This window comes from Prionailurus viverrinus, chromosome C2 (assembly GCF_022837055.1).
Source record: "Prionailurus viverrinus isolate Anna chromosome C2, UM_Priviv_1.0, whole genome shotgun sequence".
NCBI classification, from domain to species: domain Eukaryota; kingdom Metazoa; phylum Chordata; class Mammalia; order Carnivora; family Felidae; genus Prionailurus; species Prionailurus viverrinus.
This window is the reverse complement of record NC_062569.1, coordinates 111,555,883-111,574,110: the sequence shown is the minus strand read 5'-3', so window position 1 is coordinate 111,574,110 and position 18,228 is coordinate 111,555,883. Positions and strand designations below refer to the sequence as shown.

General features: G+C 36.2%; 1 protein-coding gene across 1 annotated transcript in view; it reads right to left on the bottom strand.

Annotated features, from left to right (window-relative positions):
* Nucleotides 1–270: 270 nt before the first annotated feature.
* The window catches only part of TOMM70 (translocase of outer mitochondrial membrane 70), a 33,862-nt gene continuing 15,904 nt past the window's right edge, over nucleotides 271–18,228 (bottom strand). The window contains exons 4-12 of the mRNA XM_047875306.1: nucleotides 16,736–16,845; nucleotides 13,404–13,552; nucleotides 11,590–11,797; nucleotides 9,524–9,658; nucleotides 8,410–8,517; nucleotides 7,390–7,506; nucleotides 4,044–4,141; nucleotides 3,345–3,467; nucleotides 271–2,405 (exon numbers count right to left, since the gene is read on the bottom strand). Coding sequence (XP_047731262.1) covers nucleotides 2,252–2,405; nucleotides 3,345–3,467; nucleotides 4,044–4,141; nucleotides 7,390–7,506; nucleotides 8,410–8,517; nucleotides 9,524–9,658; nucleotides 11,590–11,797; nucleotides 13,404–13,552; nucleotides 16,736–16,845 — 1,202 coding nt within the window. The 3' untranslated portion in view covers nucleotides 271–2,251. The remainder of the gene's footprint in view (nucleotides 2,406–3,344; nucleotides 3,468–4,043; nucleotides 4,142–7,389; nucleotides 7,507–8,409; nucleotides 8,518–9,523; nucleotides 9,659–11,589; nucleotides 11,798–13,403; nucleotides 13,553–16,735; nucleotides 16,846–18,228) is intronic.

Sequence of the window (18,228 nt, the reverse complement as noted above, 5' to 3'; positions counted from 1 at the left end):
CTTCTAGGCTGCCATGCAAGCATAGGTAAGGGCAGGTATAGGTAGGAATAAAGGAAGCTGGCTCTGGTAGCCCTTCTTGGAGCTTTGTTTCTCCAATAGGAAGGACAGATGTTCTCAGGAACCTCCACAATTCACACCAAAAATTTAATTTGCTTCATATACTAATGAGACCTATTTTCAGTTAGTTTAAGCCCATAAGAGAATGATTATGGTTTTACTCAATACTATGATAAATAAAGTACCTATCTTTTTATTTAAAGGACAGATAGAAAAGCTTGAATGTAATATTTATTTGGTGAATTTACATGTGAGGTCATTTACAAAAGAAAAGATACAGACAAATGCAGCTTTCAGTGCAGTTTCAAATTTTTAAGAACAAGCAATAGTCCATGAGGATTTGGAATGATAGTATTGAATGGCACATGCTTCGGTTTCCTTCGTGTCTTTTTCTACCCAACCCCAAAGGGTAGGAAGGGAGAAGAGTAGAAGAAAATACCAGTGTTAATATAAATATAGCCATGCAAATAAAAACTTTAAGTCCGAGGTTATTCAGATATGTAGAACATTTCTGTATTCAGGGATCATGATAATTGGTACATAGTTTAAGAACTAAAATGCACAGCTCTCAAACTTTCCATTATCCAGGCCATCTTCAGTTATGTTAAACTGTCCCCACTAGAGGCCTCCTCAGTGTCTTCCAGACTGACTTTGGAAGGGGTCATTTCTCATAGTTTCTAAAAAAGTAGCACTTGTAGACAGAATCTTTTTGACTTCATTAGGATAAAGCACCCTCTTACAGAGGGATACAATGCTCCTTTACTCCCAAAAATGTAAACTAATTAGAATTCATTTCCAGAGTGTAACCAAAGGCTTGCTTGCTTTTTTATTATACTCAGACTTAAATAAACCTCTCCCAACTCCAAATATCTCAAAATGAGACACTTTAAGAACACAACCTCTCTCCCACCAGAAAAATCCAGCATATAAACAAAAGGATGGTCTAGAAAAGTGACAATTGGAAAACAAGAACAAATTTTTTTTTTTTTTTTTTTTTTTTTTTTTCAGTAAGAAGGTGAAGTAAAGATAAAACTGTCAGTGTCCCTAGTAAAGATCTAGGCATGGGCAGTCAGGCACTAGAGAGCAAGGTTAGCTCCAAACTAAAAAGCATTCCACATTTCTTCAGCACTTCTGAAAATACTGGCTTAAAATTCTTTAAGCACACATAGCCAAAGTTAAAACACTAAACTTACCACCTTAGGAAATACTATGCTTCTGACTCCAAAACATATCCTTTTGGAACCTTTAGCCACATTTCTGCACTACAAATTTTAAGCTAATTAAACACTCCCATTACACTTCATCTTTATACACACAACCAACCTGAATTTTCTTTCAAAAATACACTATTAAATAGTGTGCCTAATATAAAAAATAGCCACGGGCAATTAAAACCCATTTCTATTTCATCTTACCTCTTGCCTGGTTCACTCACCCATTAATTTTCAGTCTTCCAGCATATATACCAGAATATTTGGTTCTGTGTGATTTACTGTATGAAAGCCAGTTGCTACAGACTTTAGGAACAATGTACATTATCCATTGGAATTGAATGGGGTCAAAAGGCTTAAGTTGCCACTGAATCTAACAATTCTGCAGAATCAGAGGCATTGTGCATGCTGACAGTGGTTTAAAGGGTCTCAGTTTTGCTGCCTTCAAAACAAAATCCCCATTTAAGCTTTGTTTCCTTAAATAAAAAACTAAAGGGATTAACTGAATCAAAGAAACTTGTTTTACAGCACTTACTATATGAATTTAAAAACCAACATGCTGTAAAATATATCACGTGCGTGCACACGCGCGCGCACACACACACACACACACACACACACACAAAAATCATCCAGAACATAACCATCGCCCCCCATCCCCCGCCTCAAAAAAAAAAAAAAGCCAAATCAACAAATCAAAGTTTTTATTTGCATGGCTAATTATCATCTGTACTCTTTGCAGCTTTCATATCCCTTTAACAGGTTCTAAGCTTTTGTTGCACAGGGAATAAAAGCTGCAACACTGCAAACTTCCTTCAACAGCCACTCCCACAACACCTAGACATGAAACCTGTAATGAATGACAATAGCACAAACAGAAATACTAAGTTCCACCATTCAACACAGTTCATGACAGTGTCTTTAGGGTTCAGTTGAAAAGGGAGTAAACTTCTAAAAAGAGGGTCATTCTCTTTCCCCCTATTTTATAATGTTGGTGGTTTTAATCCGTATTTCTTTGCAACTTCTGTCTGGGCATGAGCAGCATCACACAGTGAGTACAGATGAGCCATCTCCATCTCCGATTTGGCCAGGTTAATAGCTTTGTTGAACATGTCAATGGCTTTCTCCATGTTTCCTCTAAAAGAACAAAATTTTAAATGTTTCACATCCTATAGGAATTTTACAGAATACAGTGAAGTTTCTGACCACTAAGGTTCAACTATGATCCTAATAAATTCTTTGTTCCTTTATAAGAAACAAAATAGTGCCTAGCACAAAGAAAGCACTCAATGTTAGCTACTATTATAAATACTATGTGCTTACATTATACCTCTGTAGTCTCTGTTTACAGATAAGAACAGTGAGACTAGAGAAATTAAATGACTTACTCAAAATTATAATCCCGTCTGGCTCCTAAATTCATTGTGTTTCTGTACTAAATCATAAGGCTCCTTTAGAAAGCAGTGACATGGGGCGGTTGAGTGTCCAGCTTCAGCTCACGTCATGATCTCGCAGTTCGTGAGTTCGAGCCCCACGTAGGGCTCGCTGCTGTCAGCCTGTCAGTGCTGAACCTGCTTCAGATCCTGTCCCCCTCACCCTGCCCCTCCCCTGCTTGCATTCTCCCCCCATCCCCCAAAGATAGATTAAAAAAAAAAAAAAAGGCAGTGACGTAACCTCAGAGAACATTAATAGTATCCAGGGGCCTTACCTTCACATGTGTGTGAACTCACCTTTCCCCTTATCTCCTACCACCACACTCCCACCCCATGTCCCTCCCCTCCAATCACAGGTTCCCCCAAGTCCCTTGGCTGTGCTCCTACCTACACATAATGCTCAAATTTTCCTTTCTAATGCATATGCTTGACTTAAACAATTTTTTAAAGTGTGACTTTTAAATTGAAAAAGTAATGAAACAAGGCAAATCAAAGTTGTATACTTTTAAGGGAAGCTTGCTTCAAAAGGCATGACATATTAAGACTTAATGGATATTGACAATAACATATCTGTAATGAGAAGAATGAAAAGATAAGTATCTATGGAGCTGCCTTAAATTTTCTAACATACTATAGGAGTTACCTTTGCACTTCAATAGTTCCCATGGTTTCATATGCAAAATCACATTTATTGTCAATTTCAATAGCCTTGCTGATGAGCTCCAAACCTCTATCCAGATCTTGCTTCCACTGAAGCTGAAGTAAACTGCAAATGCAACAAGGCAGTCAGATGGGACGATGGCACAGTATCATTAGGATAAGTACGTGACTCAGTTTCCAACCTCAAATGAACTTACAAGGAAAACCCAACTAAAACCGTACATAATCAGCATTAATTCCCCCCCCCCTCAATTTTATATTGGTTTTATAGTCCAAATTCCTTATTATGAAAAAAGTGTCCAAAGGTCTAGGCTCTACTACTGACTTACCTTGCATGGCCTATTTTTTTACTTTGTATAATTTAAGTTTTTTTCTTAATGATAATTCAAGTACACAAGGACTGAAAAAACTTACTTTGATACAGGTAATATTTGACAGGATGTTCAGAACTGAAATCTTTATGCTAGTACATTTATTAATTGCTGTGTAAGAATGAAATGTTAAGTACAATTTCAAAAATTAATAAAGCATCCACAGCATTAGGAAATTTGTCAGTTAACTCACTGACACTCTCTATCACAGCCCCCCACTTCCTTTCTTAAGGACTAGAAGAAATCCATCTTATTACTATGCAGGAAATACAGTTTCTTACAGAAACAAAGAGAACCACAAATATACATACCCTTTATGAACATATGTTGTGGCATTATCTGGTTCCAAATCAATACATTTATCATACATATCATCAGCTTTACCAAACTGTTGTTGATCTGTTAATGCCTATATGAGGAGATACTTCAGTTATATTAAGGTAACTGTCAACCTAAACAATTAAAAGTATATTGTTTACTAATTATTAAAATTTACTTAATTTATCCATTCATTACCAAATTCTGTTTTGGGGATATAAACTTATTTAAAAATGTTACATCTTAGTATTATTTTTTTTTTTTTACAAAGCATTGTTATAAATATGAAATATTAACTTTTCTTTCTTTTTGGCAGGTGGTTAGTGATATTACAATAACATGATCTGGTACACTGTAGAGAAAATCCCACTCTTGGTGCCAGTTCTTATTTTTTTTTTTTTTAATGTTCATTTATGTATTTTTAAAACAGAGAACAGGGGAGGAGCAGAGAGAGGGAAACAGAGAATCCCAAGCAGGCTCCATACTGTCAGCACAGACCCCGACACTGGGCTTGATCTCATGGACTCTGAGATCATGACCTGAGCCGAGGTCAACAGTTGGGTACTCAACCAACTGAGCCACTCGTTTGGAAGAATAAATTCAATTAGGTGTTAACTGTTACCAAAGTGATTCCTTAAAAATGACTGATAAAAGAAAAAAAAAAGCAGCTACAGTCAACTATTTTAGGGCAAATCCCATGGCAGAAATGGAAGGCTTGGTTACATGGATATCAGTTCACACTGAAACTATTGAGAGCTGGCTAGCATCTAAGCTCAAGCTTGAGAGTTAAAAAGGTTACACTATGTAACCACATCGTTTGTGTATAAAGTAACATATATATTATATGTGAAGTAAAAAGCAGAGGAGGGGGTCAAAGGATACTTATTTTAGTGCAAACAGAATAGTAATGTTAGGGCTGATAAGAAGATAGCCCGAGTAAGCCACAGCTGTTCTGAAGATGGCATAGAGACAGGGCAATGTGCAATAAGGAAAACTCTGAAGACCTGTACCTAGTATGAGTTTCCTTTAAAGCTATGCAGTGGCCTTTGTTCTTTTAGCTGCCTATAGAAATCTGTGCTAAAAAAAATCCTTTTGAATTTCATTTCCGTGATGAGGATAGGGTGGTACTGTCGTCTTCTGGTTTGTTCCTAATCAAACCCAAGTGTACCTTTCAATAAAAATGTCATACAATTATAACATGTGTTTGTCCTATTTTAACTTATATAATACATTTTATAAAATTTTATCTTGTACATGCTTTCACAATTAAATACTGTGCATAATCAGCAATGTTTCATCATCCTGTCTAGAAATTCTAAGGAGAGATAAGATCATTTGAAACTCAATTCATTTTATTTAAAAAAAAAAAAAAAAGGTTTTTAAATGTTTTATTTTTGAGAGAGAGAGAGACAATGAGTGAGTGCTAGTGGGGAGGGGTAGAGAGACAAGGAGGGAGAGAATCCCAAGCAGGCTCCATGCTATCAGCACAGAGCAGGATGCAGGGCTCAGACCCCATGAGATCATAAAGTGAGCTGAAACTATAAGTCGGTCACTCAACCAACTGAGCCACCAGGTGCTCCTACTCTATTTTTTTTTTTTAAATGTTTACTTTTCAGAGACAGAGAGTGCAAGCAAGCAGGGAAGGGGCAAAGAGAGGGGGAGACAGAGAATCTCAAGCAGGCTCTGCTCTGTCAGCATAGAACCCAATGTGGGGCTCAAACTCATAAACCTGTGCGATCATGACCTGGGCTGAGATCAAGAGTTTGACGCTTAACTGACTGAGCCACCCAGGCACTCCTCACACTCAATTTAAAGAATTTCTGGGTTGTACTTCATATCCTGAATCTCAGTTCCTAACAATGCAGTGATATTAGGACTTTTAAAGAACAGAGCTAAGAGAGTCCATCTTGTCATCATCCCACTCACAAAAAAAAAAAAAAAGTTATGGCCTGTGGCATTTACAACTTGACTAAAGGTAGCATGAAAGACAATAAAAACAAAAACAACCTTCAGAAAGGTTTGCAGGTAGGAATCTACCATAGATGGTCATTTTTTTTTTTTAAAAAAAGTTTATTTTTGAGACAAATATTGCGTGAGTGAACAGAGGAGGGACAGAGAGAGAGTGAGGGAGAATCCCAAGCAGATTCCACGCTCAGGGCATACCCTGACATGGGGCTGGATCTCACAACAGTGAGATCATGACATGAGCTGAAATCAAGAGTCAGACACACAACTGAATAAGCCACCCAGGCGCCCCCAGAGATGGTCATTTTTAAATGTTTCCTATTTCTGTGATGTTTGGGTCAGGGGGAAAACATTTATTTAGAATAAAAAAGAGTAAGAGAAGATATTATACAGTGTATTGAGATGTCTGGTTTATGAATATATCAAAAACAAATTTCAACTTAAAGACTAAGAAAGAAAACAGCCATTCCAAGATCATTTAGTTGCAGGAAAAAGTCTAACTGTGGCTATAAGAAGCTAACCATTTTCATTTAAATGGATGACTGAAAATTAGTAATTTCTCAGAGACTTCAGACTACAATTAAAAAGTGAAAAAAATTCAAATGTACATCCCACTTTCCACACCTTCAATCCTAAAGCAAGGAAAGCTCAGGAGTTGGCAAACCATAGAGAAATTAAAATAAGCTGTTACAGCCTATCTAACCATTTAAAAGAACAATGATCAAAGAGGAAGAAAAACCTTTCCTTGGACATTCTTCTCACCAATTGCACAGGGTAAATTTTCCTAAAGGAATTAATTTTGCGAACCCAATCCAAATGAACACTTCAGGGAAATGCTCTACTTCAGACTTCCCATGTTAGGAGTTTAGGGCCAGGGTTTTCAAACTGTATTAACATAAGAGCCACTCCTGAGGTGATTCAAGACCATTTTGGTGCCAGGAAAATCAAAACAGGAACAAAGCTATTTGTATTCATAGAAGCTGCAACCAGGGAAGCACAGTTTTTGGATTTCCATACGGAATTCAGCATATGAATGCAGTTCTTTAAAAGGACTGGTAATTGGGGGTACCTGGTTGGCTGGCTCAGTCAGTGGAGCATGTAACTCTCCATCTAGGGGTTCTGGGCACCTGGGTGGCTCAGTAGGCTAAGTGTCCGACTTCAGCTCAGGTCATTATCTCACAGTTCGTGAGTTTAAGCCGTGTCGGGCTCTGGGCTGACCGCTCTGAGCTCGGAGTCTACGGCCTGCTTTGGATTATGTGTCTCCCTTTCTCTCTCTCTCTCAAAAAATAAACATACATACATAAAATCTTAAAAGAAAAAAGAAAAAAAAAAAAAAGGACTGCCCACTAAAAAAATATGAAAAATCACATTTACCTGAGCATACAGTGCATAGCCTTCAGCACACCTTGGGAATTTCTTTATAACCTCTTCAAAACCTTTCATAGCTGCTTGGATTTGTGAAGAATTGTTTCCTGTATATGCCTGGCGATACTGTGGAAATAAATCAAAAGAGGCCTGTCAAATCAAGAACTCAAAAACTTATGGAATTTAACATATTACAAAAGTCACACAAAAATCACAAAATTATTTCCAGAAAAGCAGGTGATTTGCTAACCTAATTTGCTGCATCTAAAAGGGTTGCAAGAAACTATCTCTGGATATATCTCCATTTGCTATGTACAACTATGACTTCATTGCCATTATACAACTTCAAGATGTTTAATAATCTAGAAGAAGGCATACTAACGTGTAAGTTACCACTGCATATAAATGAGGGCTTTTAGAAGTCCAGTACGCTCTCCATTTTGTAAATGGTGGCTTCTAAATATAATTTATTATCACCTTACTACAGGTGTTATAAAGCTTCATCTAGTAACATTTTTCATCCATAATATAAATGTGCTTGTGACCCAATTTCTTTAAGAAAAACTCTTTTAGGACTCAGACTATAAGGGCTAACTGGAAGCACCTCATTTCAATAGAAATGGACTTATTTTACCTGATTTTTAGCTTCATGTTTCTGAGTATTAACAGCTTTACAAAGGCGAGATGAGAAAGCAGTTATGTGGTATGACTAAAGAGTACTTCCTCAAAATGCTTTTGTTTTTTGTGCTAGTTTATGGTAGAAAAGTAAGAAGAACGGTGCTGTTTAGGGGAGGATGAAATCAGGGACAAACATCTATCAAGATAAACTCAAAACATCCAGAGAAATATAGGAGCAAAACCTCAATTAGCAACTATACTTCCATTTCCCTAAACCAACAGTTTTTCTCTTGTAGTCTTCCTTTGGCAGAAAAATAGGTGATGGTTTTGTAGACAATGAAACACTTATTTTTGTTAACAATGGGAAATAAAAATGATGTTTAGGAAAATACAAAAGAAAGTAGAACCCACCAATGCAAAACATTTCTGAGCTTGTGCCAGGGCTGACTCAGGTCTTAATCTAATACATTCATCGAAATCTGCCACTGCTTCCTCAACTTGATCAAGCAATATTTTCAGCTAAGAAAGAAAAAAAAACAATTATCTATAGTGTCTCTTACCACAATTTAGCATAATGCTAAGCATGTAGTATTCAATACAAAATTACTTTCTAGAAACCATGAACTAGAAAATCCTATCATTTAAAGGAAAGATTCTAAAAACTAGTGTCCAGTTTTTTCAAAAACACTAAATACTATTAAACCCACCATTTTTGTACTGCAGTTTTGGTCACTCTTAAGCAAGAAACCTGTTCTCCTAGAAGACTAAAACATCCCTACTTTCAAATTTCAAACATATCAGACAAGAGTAATTATCTTTCAAATTAATCTTAAGACACTACCAGTAAGGATCAAAATGTCAAGAATTTTAAGAGATTATCTTAACATCTCTTAACAGCCTTCAGATAGAAGTATTAGGTAAAATTTTCCTACATTAGAAAGAACTTCAGCTTTTCTGTTGTATGGAAATGTAGCCTATACATTCCACCCTAATGTAGTCCAAGAAGCCATCCATGTTAAACGGGTTATAAAGACATGTTTTCCCCAGATAAGGCTGGAATTGGAAATGATTTCCTTCACTATGTATTTTTACTAAAAACCAAGTTTTTACTAAAAAACCAAATACTATAAAACTCCATTCAGAAGAGTTTTTTTTTTGTACTGTTTGGATAGTTTAGGATGCTATTTCCTTACAGCAAGCCCACAGAAATCATCCTGTTGATTCTAGCATTAACCTAAAATATTCAATAAATGCTTTCAATGTTTTACTCACTGAAAACCTAAAAGCCAGAAATACGTGAAAAACAAACTCAAAAGGGCAAGCCAGTAATTGTAGCCTTCTGTTTCTTTTTTTATAAAGGACAAATATTCAAGACAGGACTACATAAACGCCTACCCAGACTGTGAAATACTTTGATACTTTGTTCACGCTATCTGAAGTGACACAAGAAAACTTTTGACAACCTTCTCAAAACTAGTATCCTATTCCTTAGTACAAAGGTCAGAACTCTTGATAAGAAAAGTACCTGTCCTCGGTGGTGATAAACGTCTGCATTCTGAGGATCAATGTCAGCAGCCATGTTAAAATCCTGAGTAGACAGCAAAGGCTGCTGCTGTTGCATGTACATGCTGCCTCTTTTGATGAGAGCATTTGCGCGAAGCTACATAACCAAAATGAGAAAAGGTTCATTGTTACTGTTTATTCCAATTTAGTTTTTCTAAAGCTACATAACCAAAATGAGAAAAGGTTCATTGTTACTGTTTATTCCAATTTAGTTTTTCTAAAGTAACAGCTTTGTTCAAGTATAACTCACACACCATAAAGCTCATCCTTTAAAAGTATACAAGTCTTTTTTTTTTCTTTTGAGAGGGAGAGAACACCACATTTTGACATTTTGAGTGAATCTTTGTACAGGGTGTATTGATAAGCATCATTACTACTTGCCATTAAAACAAAAAGTTATGGTCATGAAGGAAGAAATAGCTTTCTTCTCCAAAAAAATTTTTTTGAGGTAAAAGTACATGTAAATTTTCTTTCGATGAAATTAGAACACCCCCACGATTTTAACAAAAACAGAACATATTTGTGATCACTAGGAAATAAAAATACAGATCATATTATTAGTGTATCTTCAATTTGAAAACCTCATTTTAAAAGGAACTTTTTTTTTTTTTAAATATAATTTATTGTCAAATTGGCTAACATACAGTGTGTAAAGCGTGCTCTTGGTTTTTGGGGTAGATTCCCGTGGTTCATCGCTTACACACAACACCCAGTTCTCATCCCAACAAGTGTCCTCCTCAACGCCCATCACCCATTTTCCCCTCTCCCCCACCCTCCCATCCACCCTCTGTTCTCTGTATTTAAGAGTCTCTTACGGTTTGCCTCCTTCCCTCTCTGTAACTATTTTTTTCCCCTTCCCTTCCCCCATGGTCTTCTGTTAAGTTTCTCAAGATCCCCATGAGTGAAAACATAGTATCTTTTTCTGACTGACTTATTTCACTCAGCATAATACCTTCCAGTTCCATCCATGTTGCTGCAAATGGCATGATTTCATTCTTGCTCATTGCCAAGTAGTATTCCATTGTATATATAAAACACATCTTCTTTATCCATTCATCAGTTGATGGACATTTAGGCCCTTTCCATAATTTGGCTATTGTTCAAAGCACTGCTATAAACATTGGGGTACATGTGCCCCTATGAATCAGCACGCCTGTATTCCCTGGGTAAATTCCTAGTAGTGCTATTGCTGGGTCGTAGGGTAGTTCTAAAAGGAACTTTTAATAATACTTAGTTGTAATTATTTTTGTTTATAAGAAGTTAAGATAGTTTGTTAAAAATTCAGGCCTTGAAAATAACTTTTATATTCCACAAAATACATGAATGAATTATCTGGAGGTGAAAAAAGACAATTCACTTAATTCACTGAGCAAACAGGCCGAACAAATGTAACAAACTAGTAAGAAATTTTAGTTAATTGGTAGCTAAGCTTTGTCTTGTTAACACTGAGTAGAAGACTCATATAATTCAACAGGTCCCCCTAAATCTTAATTATGAAAATAATTATGTACACATAAGAATACCTGGAAGATAAAAAGCTGTTCCAACTACGCAATTACAAAAACTTTTGGTATATTTCAATATATCTCTATATCATATTTTTAGAACCTATTTTTTAATTCATGTAACAAAAATCTTTCAGATTAAATGTGTTTATTTTATTGAATGCATTTTATAATCTTGTGTTCCCTATTGTATTTTTATTTACAGTATTACCTATAGCACTGCTATATCACCCTTACCCCTATCCAAATATAGTCTAATACAGTAAGCAGTGGCTATAACGGGAAGCTCAAGTTACCAGATGCCATAGAAAAAAGAAAAAAAAGTCCTTTCCTAGCTAAAGATAAACATCACTCATATTTATGTTTCAGTTTCACCATACTGACCCAATCATCATTAGGGGTAGTTCCTTCCAAAATAAAAACAGCCTTTTGGAGAATAACAACTAAAATTTGAAAATTTGGGAAAACCTGTAAGTCCCTTTTTTTAATCAATTTTTACACACACACACATTTTTAAATGTACCTTCACATTAGCTTCTTTCAAACTGATGACCTTATCTAAATCTGGTTTGGCCGCATTGGCATTGCCAATAAGCAGGTAGAAGGTGGCTCGTAGTAATAATGCTTCTGCCATGTATTTGCCTTGAGCATCTATTTCTTTTGAGCATTCACTTATGATTTTATCGTAGTTTTCTTCTTCCATATACTGTTTGGCCCTTAGATATCCAGAACTGAAAATAAAAATGAACATAGGAAATTATTTACTAAGGAAGGATCAAATGGTGAAACTTCAACATTTCGTATGCTAGAGTTAATCAACTATCTATTTCCCCTTAACATTCCAGTATAGGACTGGAATGGGGTGGTGTGGTGGTGGAGGAATAATGGACTAGGATTTCTGATGCGGACTGGGATTTTTCTCGATGTTTTGGAGACTAGGAAAAAAAGGTAAACAGCAGAGTCAACAGCAGAAACCGAGGGTTACTGCCCAGGCTTCGACATTTATGTATGTTAAAGGATGAGCTAATGACTGACTGATCTACATCATGGATAAGGATCCAGTCTTATTCACCTTCACACCTGTGGCATACTGATGTCACTCAACAGTTATTTTATGCCTAACAGAAAGAACAGAGAATTAGGAGATAATTAAGTTTAGGTCACATAAGCCAAGGGAAGAGACGTGACCTGATCTCTGCTTGGTAGAGAACACTCTGGCTATGTTGTAGAAAATGCACTGTCAAGGAGCAATACTGGAGGCAGAGAATTATCTGAAGGACTCTCACCCAGAAGTTGTGTTGTTTACAAAACAGACCTAGAATGAATAGGTGGAAATATCAAAGAAGCAAATTTAAGGGAAGATTCTTCTATTAAGTAGGACTTTAAAAAAAAAATCACCGTTCCCTAAATTTTTAAAATACAGTGACATCAGTATTCTTCTAAGATGACTAGCTGACCTTTAAGGGGTCTTACAAATATAAGTATCTGTAAGTTAAAATACATTTCTCATTTCCTTCATTATATATCCTGAGTAGAGAAAACTGGCAAGTAACTTATCAGTCAAAATCTTGTAACTCTGCTAACTTCTCCTATAATTACATGGTAATATTCCCTGCACTCTAACTTCACTGCAATTTTTCTAGCAAGGAATGTTCTCTAACCCAAAGAGGAAATTATTGGTATGGTCTTCAACATTTACTTCTGTACTACAATTTTCTGAAAAGACTGTGTATCAACTACAATTATACATGGTATCCTCCCTTAAAAGGTGGCCAACATTGGTTGAAAAATTAGGGACATACAAGTCAAAAGCAATGTTTCCTCAAACTTTCCAATATTCCATGGACACAAAATTATGCTCTGCTACTAGAACAAATATTCCCTTTTCTTCCCAACTCATTAAAAAATGTCATGTTGGTAATAATATTATACCTTCTCTTAGAAAGGAGAGCTAACCTTAACAGCAAAACACAATACTGATAAATATAAATGGATGAGCAGACTAGGTGACTTCTATACATACATGACTTGATCCTCAGTTGTAAACACAGCATCTTGTACTTTGGTTTCAGTTTTCTACAGAAACAGACACAAGAAGCCCAAAGAATGGCTAGGCAAGCAGGAAAAACTTGGAAGAAAGTCACTCCATGGGGCACTCCTAAGCATCTCACAGTTATAAATTATAAACTTCCCTGCACTAAAACATCTGTATGTTGAGCTACATGATAATTTTCAAGTTAGTGCCCCTATTCAAATACAGTCAACTATTCGACTCACTGGGAATCCTCTTGAGAGTATCATGTGGTACTACGTAGACACTACAGTTGATAAACTTACTTTTCTTTAACTTCTGAGGCCTCTCCTTCCTTGTCTTTATCTTCATCAGACTTCTCTCCTTTAAGCATGGGCTGAGAAATTATATCATCCGTGAAAGAACTGAAGTAAGATTTGATAAACTGTGGAGATGGCATCAGAGGTTCACGATTCTGAAATTCAATCACATTTAAATATTTCAAAATGAGAAAACACCGACCAAAGAAGCAGGTACATTTGTACAATACTGAGAATGACTGCTGTAAAAACTAGGATCTCATTCTCAAATAACTGAAGAATATCAGACTGCAAACCACAGGACAAGAGACAGTGGAACTGGTAAAGCTACTCATCCCAGTTGTTCAAAGCAGGTTTTAAATGACACCTCTCCTCTCCAAAGATGTAAAATATCCAGACCTCCTAGGACTACATGTTAAAGTCCAAGAAAGTGAAATCTCAAACACAGGAGGCAAATAACTGCCGAGTTAAAAATTATTTCCTGGGGCACCTGGCTGGCTCAGCTGGCAGAGCATGCAACTCTTGGGGGTGGTAAGTTTGAGCCCCACCTTGGGTATAGACATTACTTAAAAATGAATTTTTAAAAAATGTAATAAAAAATAAAAATTATCTCCTTCTGGTCTCTGTTCTAGATCAGCATCTTAATTTACCACTCAAGACCACATCTTACACAGGTGCTATAATGTTAAGTCCATTTACCATGGGCTTTCATCTGACCTCCAGCTGTACTGCATCTGAAGATCTCCATTACAGTAAATGCCACTGAAAGTCTGAATGAAATCACATTTCTTGTTTTAATTACTTTTTGGCATGTCAACGTGATTCACCATTATAGAATTATTTACTTTTAGTCCAATTAGGATAAAATCTTCAAGAGGGTACAGGGAATAACATAACCATAGGGCCCTTATATTTTGGATCCTTTATCTTGAAAATCTAACCCAAAGATTTTTAAGTTGAAATACGGTATTTTAAATTGTATGCATAATAAATACCATTCCTGTTTTTTTGGTAGATTCAATGCCTTTGTATTTGAAGAAGGACAAAAAGGAATTTGGCTTTTTTCTTTATTAAGTTTATTTATTCTGAGAGAGCGAGTGAGAGAGAGAGAGAGAGAGAAGACAGAGCAAGCACAAGCAGGGGAGGGCAGAGAGAGGGAGAGAGAATCCTAAACAGGCTCAATCCCACTAACCATGAGATCATGACCTGAACTGAAAGCAGGAGTTGGAGGCTTAACCTACTGAGCCACCCCAGCACCCCAAGGGAATTTGGCTTTGTAAGTAAATTATCTAATCTAGAATAGATGAGATTGGGAAAGAAGACAAAGGAAATCTTAGGGAAAGCCCTACTTTTATGGGAGAAATTCAATGTCTTCATTTAGGATTATACAGGTTAATACTGTAAATCAATTGGTCACCCATCAAATGACAAGTATGCTTAACTTCAGTATTTCACTAAAGATTGTATAGGAATATATAGTGGCAATCATTTGCCACTTTAAATAGCAGTTGCTGAAGACAGACTAAATCGTTACTTTTAGTTTACTATTTCAGCTTGGAAAAGGTATCTTCCTGCCTTCCACACAGAATTACACATTTAAGGGGCGCCTGGGTGGCGCAGTCGGTTAAGCATCCGACTTCAGCCAGGTCACGATCTCGCGGTCCGGGAGTTCGAGCCCCACGTCAGGCTCTGGGCTGATGGCTCAGAGCCTGGAGCCTGTTTCCGATTCTCTGTCTCCCTCTCTCTCTGCCCCTCCCCCGTTCATGCTCTGTCTCTCTCTGTCCCAAAAATAAATAAATGTTGAAAAAAAAAAATTAAAAAAAAAAAAAAAGAATTACACATTTAAAATAAATACAATGGAAGTGATGGACTTAAGTAACAAAGGAATAAGATACAAGTTCCAGCTGTGCCACTAATTAGCCATATGACCCTGCACATGTCACTTTCAGTTTTCTTATCTGTAAAATGGCAACAAATATACTTGCCTTATTTTTCTCATAGGGCTGTTGTAGAAATAAAAACAATAACATGAAAAGTATTTTGTGATTTACAAAGGTAGCATATGAACAGTGGAGAGGCTCCTGGCTGTCTCAGTCACAAGAGCATACGACTCTTGATCTCGGGGTTGTGAGTTCAAGCTCCATAATGGGTGTAAAGATTACTTAAATAAAAACTTCAAAGAAAATATAAGTGGAAACTAATTTGGAACCTATGTAAATGTGGGTTATCTTGTATTTTCTAAGCACCCTGAAGACCAACCAATATAATCACTCCACAATAACATTATAAATATACACAAGGAAATTAGGCTCCCTCAAGGTTGTGAGACTATTAAATGATATTTTACAGTGCTGTGAGGAATACCAGTTCTAGGAAATGCTCAAGGGGAAAAAAAAGCACAGTTTAAAGAGACCGAGAACAACTACAGCTATACTCCTCTCCAAGATTCACAACATATCCTAGCACATGAAAGTCCTGCAGTGAAGAAACCCATTTTAACTGTTTAACTCAGCTAATATTCAGGGGTGTAAAATTTAAAAAACACACAGCTTATTAAAATCAACTTAAGGGAAACATTATTCTTAAAGAAAAAAGGAACAATTGCCTTGATATTACTGAAGTTTAGCAGAAATTTTCCAGTGACAGATATTTAGTGATGCCTGTGGTAATCCCATGACACTACTTCTATCCCTCATGACACTTCCCCACATCATGCCTTTTATACTTATTAATGGTCTCTCTCACTAAACTGTAATTCTGTAAGGGCAAGGACCATTTATTTCTAAAATGGCCACCATGGAGTTTTGTTCAATAAGGCTTCTTGAATTAAATTATCTGTTACAGACTGCTTAAAACCAATGCCAATTTATACAGTATACGCTTAAAAATATACCTTTAATGATATAGACAGGGCCTGGCAAATTGTTTCTATAAAAGACCAGGTAGTAAGTATTTTAGGCTTTACAGGCCATGCAGTCCCTGTCACAACCACCTCACTCTGCTATTTTAGCTTAAAAGCAGCCAAAAATGATGGCTGAGTGCTGTGTTCCAATAAAATTTTATACAAACAGGTGGCAGACTGGATGCGGTCCATAGGCTTTGTTTGGCAACCTCTAATACAGATGAATTCTTTCAGTATTCTCCAGATACAATATTGCATATAGCCTACATTCTTCTTTTAAAAAGATAAGCCACAAAAGCCCAATATTACAGAAAAAGAAGTGTAACACAGATCTAATTTCAGTTGTTACCACTGCCATCATGCCCAAGTTCAAGCAGTGTAAATTAAAATGACTCTTCACAATGTCTATCCCCTCTATTAACCAACTTAGATTTACCTTATATTTTTCTTTGGCTTTCTCTTTTCCAAGAAGTTTAAGAACTTTATCAGCTAACAGCATGCTTTGTTGATTTTGGAACCCTTCTAGTATACACACAGCAGTGACATCTAGAGATGATGGAAAAAACAAAAGTATAAAATTATTGCAAAGATGATTAGCAGCATCAAATGGGCACCATGTACCACAGAAAGCCAAACCAAATTGATGGCCTGATGTAGCTATCAATTCCATTTCCAATAATTTGCTTCTCAACACTTTAGTTTTATATACTCTATAACTCAAACTCGAAACTCAGAAATTCATTTCACTTCTCTGGTTATTCACTTTTCACACCTGTGAAATCCAAGGAACTATCCTGTATGGTTTGTGATGTTTCTTACCACCCTCACATTCTACATAGTAAATAAATGAAGAATCCAGGAAGACTCCCTTGTGCCCAGCACCTAAAGGCCTTATCAATGTAATGTGGCTTTCTCATGTCTGATTCTTTTTATAGACCTCACAAGTTATTCCTTGTGTCCAAAGCCATCTTGCCAGGGAGCTCTCAATTAAATCTGCTTCAAAATACCATTTTCATCTGGTTATGCCACAGCTCAAGATAAAGTGGTTTGAAATTTAAAAGATCAGTGGTTCCTGAACCTCTCAACCTTTTAGAGTATTCAAGCATTGGCTGTTCCCACTCTTTCTGAATTCAATTTCTCAGAATTCCAAATCTTTGCTCCTCCAAACAAGTCAATCTGTTCGTATGTTCCCCGGATAACCTGGCTAATGCCAAAGTCACTGTCTTTTTCCCATCTCAGTCCACCTATCTAAAATCCACTTAATCAGCTTTCTGCCAATTATTAACTGGTAATAACTTCAAGGGCTGGCTCGAAACTCAGAATTCTCTTTTTCCAAAGCAACAGTTCTTCTACCCATCACCAAAATACACACCACCACAAAACCTCAAATTTTTCTAAAATGTTCTCTAAACCACTCTCACTTGGTAATCCAGACTTTTAAAAATAAAATGGATTTTTCCTTTTAAATAATGTTATTTTAAAAAGTAATTATGGCTAAATCTGATTATTGATGCTTTTAAAGCAGATTTAGTTTGTAGAAATCACTTTGGTTTAGCTCCACGTCACCCACAAAAATGTACGTTAAAATAAGCCAGTAGCCTATATTCTAATTGGAGTTTTAGAAGCAGATATGGCCAATTAGAGGCTGCAGAATATTTACTTACAGAATTTACTCAGAATGGCAAATTCACCTGATGCTTTGTACCAAATACATAATTTCCAATTGGGTATAAAATAATGTTTGAAAATACCAAGCATAAAAATACAAATGTTTTCTTTAATGACTCATCTGAAAATTATTTCATGTTTATATAGGGCATTAACTGAAAATATGTAGAATCTTAGCAACACTATCACTTACTAAAACCTCTTTTCTGATTTCTTTATCATGGAATTACACTGATGCTCATTAATTGCCAAGTTAAAAAT